At 40.8% G+C, this 7166-nt stretch overlaps 1 protein-coding gene across 1 annotated transcript in view; it reads right to left on the bottom strand.

The window, feature by feature from the left end:
* Positions 1–6286, bottom strand: part of slc25a26 (solute carrier family 25 member 26) — a 49020-nt gene extending 42734 nt beyond the window's left edge. Inside the window, exons 1-3 of the mRNA XM_020593089.1 lie at positions 6120–6286; positions 4555–4711; positions 2677–2795 (exon numbers count right to left, since the gene is read on the bottom strand). Of these exons, the coding sequence (XP_020448745.1) occupies positions 2677–2795; positions 4555–4711; positions 6120–6152 (309 nt within the window). The 5' untranslated portion in view covers positions 6153–6286. The remainder of the gene's footprint in view (positions 1–2676; positions 2796–4554; positions 4712–6119) is intronic.
* Positions 6287–7166: the final 880 nt, after the last annotated feature.

Here is a 7166-nt window from a genome sequence, read left to right as displayed (position 1 = left end):
GTGGGGTGTGTGTGGTGTTGGGGGGGGGGGGGGGTTATGTGAAATATCTTGACCCTCTCTAGTTTTTTTTTTAAAGATGAAATTTGCTTTGATTTAAGTACGTATAAGTGGTCTGTTTCATTCTTTCAAAAAAATCTGACCTACAACTTCTCTTTGGTACAATCACAATAGACTTTGGAGCCAGAGCCAAGTCCAGCACATCATCCATAAAGTGAGGCTTGGGAATGAGTTTAGTAAAGCAGTAAGTCCCATAAAGCTTCTGTCATGAATGATGTGACACGGAAACAGTTGGCAAAGCACAACTAAATGGACTCCTGGGGAAAATGGCCATGGGCTGATGAAGGGGTGGACCGGGGGAGTCAGACAATGACCAAATAACAAGTTGATCCTCATTCGTCCTTAAATTCCTGTGTCCACACCCAGCTGCTCCCGGCCAGACAGAGCCAAGCAGGAGGAAGAGCAACAAACAAACACACTGCCAAAACAAGTGGCCCTGTGATTTGTGTTTAATATTCCGATTCTCACTGAGGCAGGAGAGAACATGACACTGCTAACACAAGTAAATGATAAAGATACAGCAGGTGAGACAGCTGAGTTCTTCAAGAGCATAAGAGGGAAATAAACCCACTGAGCTCAACATCTGACAGAGTCTGATGTCTTTTCAATCCACAGAAGTGTGGAATGGCCATTTGGAAAAGGAGAGATTGTGAGATTCATGGTTTATCTACCAGCTGATCACAGCAGCAAAACAGAATTAACATGTTGGTGTTTGTAATTTTCAAATCCTGTTTATTTCTACAAGGATTTTGATAGAGTCTACCTAAATTGAAGAAGTTAACAGTTACAAAACAAAATGCTGCAACATAAACCTTTTCCACTTGTAGGAACTTAGTGGCCCATAACTGAACTTATCCCCACTGTCCTGGGTTCTGTTTTTGTTTCCACTGCCCTCCACCTGCTTGGGAGATGACAAATTTCAGTACCCTTCAGGAAGTGGTACTAAATCAAATCTGAATTTGTTGATTTGTTTAACCAGTGACAGAAATAAGGGAAAATATACTGGAAGAGCAAAGTGGAAGGGACCATATGAGTCGTTCAAGTTCCACCAGGTTAAAGTGTACGGGAAGCTGCAGAGTACACCTCATTAAGTTCTCACGTTGGAAGTCCACTCATACTGTAGTGTATAAAAAAAAAAAAGCTCACAAACCTGGAAACTCTAGGTATTTGTGCATCATAAACAACTAAAAAGGTTGACCGATTATCAAAATAGGTTAATTTTTCTGTGGATGTGTGAACTGTTTATTCTAATTTAACCATTATTTTTCCAGGGTAATCCCACTGAGGTTTACAACCTAGTGAGGTGATTGTTTTAGCACCAGACCAAACAAAATTTATTGCACCTAAGCTAGTCTAGCTACCACCACCTCTGTTAGAGCCTCAGTGAAATAGCTTTTAATTAAACGTTATTAGGAAACACTGACTGAGGAGACAGGACTATATGTGGCAGTAGTTGCATCATAGCACAGGCGTTTAGGCCTTGCACATAGCTCAGGGCAGCACTAGGATAGGCCTTTCATGGCTAAGCCTGCAGATTACTCTCTTTGAACAAGGCGTATCCAATTGCCAGAATGCATTGGGATACCACCCTGCACTGCTCAGCTCAACGGTGCGGATTTGTGCCTTTGATGTGCTCAAATCCAGAACAGCAGGAAAGGGGTTAAAGGTAGCCGCACCCTCAGCTTCACCTTTTACACTTATCTACAGACAGAAAGTTCTCATCCGTAATAGCTCATACAATGATTGAGACACAAGAGGATAAAAACAAACTGGAACTCTTATTGAATTTGTGCTAATGTGAGAGTAGCGTGCATCTTCTCTTCTCAAGAGTGTGAGTCATAAAGACGCATATCAACTCTAGCACAGCGAATCCCCTCCCATGAGGAATAATCCCGTTTCATAAACATGCAAAACTTGGCAAAATTACATCCATCGAAAAGCCATGAATACTGAAAACCTACTATTTGGCGGGAAGCTGTGGTAGTGTAGCAGGGGGGCATCCCTCTTTCTGTAACCCCTGTGCCTCTATCACCCCCTCATGCCAATGTGAATACCTACGTACATATGTGGTCCCTATATGGCTTGGTTTTTGTGGCTCACTGTGAGACGATGGGCTCGGGAAATTGCGCTGCCCCTCATCAGATTGAAGCCTGAATTCCCCAGACTAAATTGGCCGAGTCTTGAGGCCTGAGCTGGGAAAGTAGATGAGTCAATAGACTGTAATGAGACGTTATTTACCCAGCTGGTGGGTGGAAATGCTGAGACAATCCTGAGGAAGCACTCTTAACTCACCCAGCTGGACGCCAAGGCCTACAGCCAAAACTGCATAACCCCAACCCTCCACCCCCTTATATTGGTCTGTGAAGTCTCAAAGGCAGTAATGTTAACATACATGCCGGTGGTGTTCAGTTGGGAGTTACAGTGGTGGGAAAGAGATGACAAGGGAAGAGCAAGTGCGCAGAAGAGCAATAACAAGTGCGTGAGGCAGCTGGATTTCTGAAGATGGAATGACTGAGAATCATTTAAATAAACACAAATAAACATATGTTCTGGCAAAGTGAAACACGAGTTCAAACCCACATGAGAGGAAGCAAGAGTTGGGGAGAAGGCGGGACTTACTATTTCACCCAGGGAGGCGGCCAGCATGTGAGTGACAGGTGCCACGTGCGGTGCTGCCAGTGCTCCCCTGGCGCTGAGCAGGGACTTCGTGCATTCGTAGGTGACAAAGAAAGCAGCAGCTGAAACCAAGCAGAACCACAGGCATTTAAGGCCCATTAGTCAACCAGCATACAGCAATTAATATTCCTCACAACCACTGACAGGAGGAAAAAGGCAGGAGTGTGTGTGTGTGTGTGTGTGTGTGTGTGTGTGTGTGTGTGTGTGTGTCTCTCTCTACATGTAGAGTTGAAATAAAAACCAAGGAAGTTAAGTGTATCTCATGTGGAAAGAGTTCAGACTTTACTCCTAGTATTCAAAAAAAACTTCCTCCTACAAAAAGTGGAGACCTTTGCTGTGTGCTGTGGCCCCTCTCTCCCCATGTTTTCTGTGTTAGGAGATGCACCAACTGCATGAAGCCACCAAATCTCGTCTGCCCCCTGGTGGCTGTTTGCATAATAGGTCATAAATCCCGCCTCCTCCATGTTAGTGAATGGGACATGAACTAAAAACTCAAAGTACAAATCAAATAAATTCTTCCCAGAGGTCGTTTCTGTGGTCTCGGCTAGATATTATCACAGCGATGTGTGTACAAGTGGATATTTTCTTGGTAAGTTTTTTTTTTAATAAGTTATTTGATTATATTAAAAGAGGTGTTTTTTTTTGGTTGATCTCCATCTTTGATTGATGGTTCAATGCTGTTATTCCACTTATGGTAGCTACTGTACAGAATCTGGTTCCAGAAAAGCAAGATGGCAGCCACAGTACTCACGCTATGTTGCATTTTTATTTCTTCTTTTCAAGGGGCTGACATTGAAAAGTTTGTATGTTGCAGTTACGACTGACAATGTTTGATTATGGATAAAATGCTGTAATGAAACAGACACTTAAGGTCTGAACACGTTGTTCAACCTGCTAACGATCTGATTCCCAAGAAAACACTGACCATGACAAACACTAAAATGCTAAAAGCAATACACTTCTACAAAAACGGCTGATTTGAGCAGGCACAACAACCTTGATTATGCCGCAACATTTTATTTATTTATAGAGTGGGCATCTGAGCATCAGACATATTAAGGTTCCACCTTATTAACCAGACTGTAATAAAATTATGAGAAACTCCAGGGCCTCATTATTCCAGCGATCCCACGAGAGAGAGTTAATCTGCCAATTATTTTTTTGGTTTTATTGTTTAGTAGTGAAAAATTACATTTCTTTAAACCCCATAGTGACACCTTCAACTTGCTAGTTTTATCCAAACAAGAGTCTTAAAACCAAATATAACCAGTTTACAATAATATAAAACAGAAAAAAAGTGGTAAATCCTTATAATGAACAAACTGGAACTGAAAATGTTTTTTTTTCCTCCTCAAAAAATGACTATCAATAAATTATCATACAAGTTGTCATTTAATTTTATTTTGCTCAATTAACCATTTAATCGACTTGTCAAAACTGTAGCTCTAAATTGTTCAACTTTCTCATAAAGACTGCAAGGATGATATCACACAGAATATAATATCAAAGAGAAGATTGCCAAGTTTTGAAATGGTCTACCTAGGATGCAATCTGAGTGCCTAATCATACAAATCAAAGCAAACTACTTTGATTGTGAGCTACTAAAAAGATCTAAGCAATCCACAGCTACAGTACAAACCAAAATGTGATTGTGCTAAAGCAAAAAGAAGCTTTAAACACCCAACTCAGACATGTCCCTTTGTAGACATTATGCTCAACAGAGTACAAGGTCGAGTCTCATTATGACTTCATGCAAAGAAGAAACTTTGTTGTTTGGTATGTTCGTCCTTCATAAACCAGCCATCACAACAAGTACCGTACCACTGGGGAAGGAGCCGACGGCAGCAGATGGAACCCCAGCGTAGATGCCCCTGAAACCCCCGGCTTTGTAGAAACCCTGCTGACTCTGCAGTCTGGTCTTAATGGTGTCCAGGGGGAAGAGGGTCAGATCCACACACATTCCTGCACAACCTCCTGCCTGGGAAGATTAGTATCACTTTGAGATCACGTTGTAAGACACAATGCACACTCTTTAACACCAGTGGTGGAAGAAGTGCACAGACCTTTTACTTAAACCTATATTAATAAAATTTTGGCCACTTGGCAGCAGAACAAAAAACTATAAATGCAGCAGCGACATATCATCTTAGCTACAGAAGCAGCAGACACAGAACAACATCCGACATCTTTGGAATCATGTTTTAACCTGCTGTTCACCTTCCTTCTAACTTTGTTATGGTCTCCATCTTTCTACCAACTCCCAGGGGAAAATATCTGACTCCTCTCCAGATGCTTAATCTTCCCACTATGTTCTAATCAGAAGACATGCAGAAGACAAAAAAACTGCTGCAGCTGGAAGTGCGGTTGATTAGAAAAGAATGCATCAACAATAAAGCACCTTTAGTGCTGTACTGTTACTTTACCAAACAGTACAAGTATGGACTGTTTGACAGAAATGAGGTGCTTTCAGTAAACAGCTGTGCCACAATAAAAAGAAACAAAGTTTTTTTTTTCAATAAACTATATTGAAGCATGAACCATAATACTATTAATTATCCCCAAATTTGACCTCTGTTGTTGTTTTTATTTTAGGCCTACTACTGATGCATTAGTGTTTCGTAGTTGCAGCTGGCCCAAAAAAGAAGTTATTTGACCTACTTTATATTGATTAGTTTAATGACCATGTGTCATCCATTGTATCAGCCAGGCTTCATCGAGTACCTCAAAACTATACTTAGATGTTGTACTTGACAAATGTCATTAATTACTATCTGCCATTAAAACAGTCACACTAAAGAGGGACTATTTTACCTATTTATGGTTCAAGGTTATCTTTTATTTTACTCATCTTTATAAAAAAAAAAAAAAAAAAAGGTGCAAAGCAATAATATGTGTAAGGGACACAAACAAAAACTATTCTGTTGTCTTTTTTTCCCTGAGCTGGACTTGTAAAATTGGGGTCAAGTTGAACAGTCTTGGCATTTGAAATGAGGGAAGGGGCTGGCTCGTGTTCTTATCCACAACAGCTGATTCATCAGTGTGGTTCTGCCCACTGCAGAAGAAAATTTACTCAGTACAGTTTACAGTACACACATTCGCTCCAGCTCAGTTAACTAAATTAGCTCCCATGTTGTCAGGCTGATTTGTTTTCTAAGGTTTTGTTCTTTTTTGTGATCAACAGCCTGTGCATTAGGTTTGGTTACACATTGTGGTCGACATTTAGTCCTTATGGGTTTCAACACGCAGCTCGCTAACAGAACATAACATAACGGCGACTTAACCTTACTGGATTGCAAGGAGCCGTCAAACTGTTTATCTGCAAGTACAATAATGTTGGCTAACTTTGGAAAGCATCATGACATCTATTTAAAAAATGACCATCTTACCACGAGGGACGCAACAAACTCTCGTCTGTCCATATTCCGCTCTCAAAATCTCCTTTGTCAGTCATGCAAATCGTAAATTCGGAACTGCTGTGCATGTTTGACACTCCGCTGAAATCAAAACACGCCGGCCACAGACGCTGCCATCTTGGCTGACTTACTTCCGCGTGACGTCATAGCGCATGTGATGATCACGTGAGTACATTTTTTTTAAACTTTACGATGAATTAGGCCAACTCAAATTCTTTACAGGTTTTATTGGAACCAAGACGTCAGGTACAGTATTTCAGGCAACAAGGGATGGTGTTTAGAAATTGTAGATATTATTGTTATTTTATTATTATTATTACAATAAATTGAGGACAAGTTAGAGATAATGTACACTGCTCAAAAAAATAAAGGGAACACAAAAATAAGACATCCTAGATCTGAATGAATGAAATATTCTTATTAAATACCTTGTTCATTACATAGTTGAATGTGCGGACAACAAAATCACACAGAAATTATCAATGGAAATCAAATTTAGCAACCCATGGAGGTCTGGATCTGGAGTGACACCCAAAATTAAAGTGGAAAACAACACTACAGGCTGATCCAACTTTGATGTAATGTCCTCAAAACTAGTCAAAGTGGAGTAGAGGTGCAATGAAAGCTTTGTTGAACTTTGACCCCAGTTGCGTAGACCTTTTTTGTCGCAGCCAATCACTACTGAATAGTGCTTGAAGTGATGAAAACTATTTAGCCTACATGTGTTTTCAAATTACCCTCATCTCCAGAACAGACAAAGACACACAGCCTGTTTATTTGGCAAAATATCATCATGCAATTGCAGCTACCAAGACTCTTTAAAAAACACTGTTGAAGTCACTGAAACATAGCAAACTACTACTAGCAGCATTAGCACTGTAACTAAGGTGGAGATGTTGGTCCACAGCTGAGCCCAGGGCCAACCGCATCAGCATATGAGGATGAGGATCTCATCTCGGTACCTAATGGCAGTCAGGCTACCTCTGGCGAGCATATGGAGGGCTGTGTGGGCCCCCAAAG

Source organism: Monopterus albus, unplaced genomic scaffold (genome assembly GCF_001952655.1).
Source record: "Monopterus albus unplaced genomic scaffold, M_albus_1.0 scaffold18.1, whole genome shotgun sequence".
NCBI lineage: Eukaryota > Metazoa > Chordata > Actinopteri > Synbranchiformes > Synbranchidae > Monopterus > Monopterus albus.
Note: the sequence above shows the minus strand (reverse complement) of the source record. Positions and strands in the feature narration are given on the sequence as shown.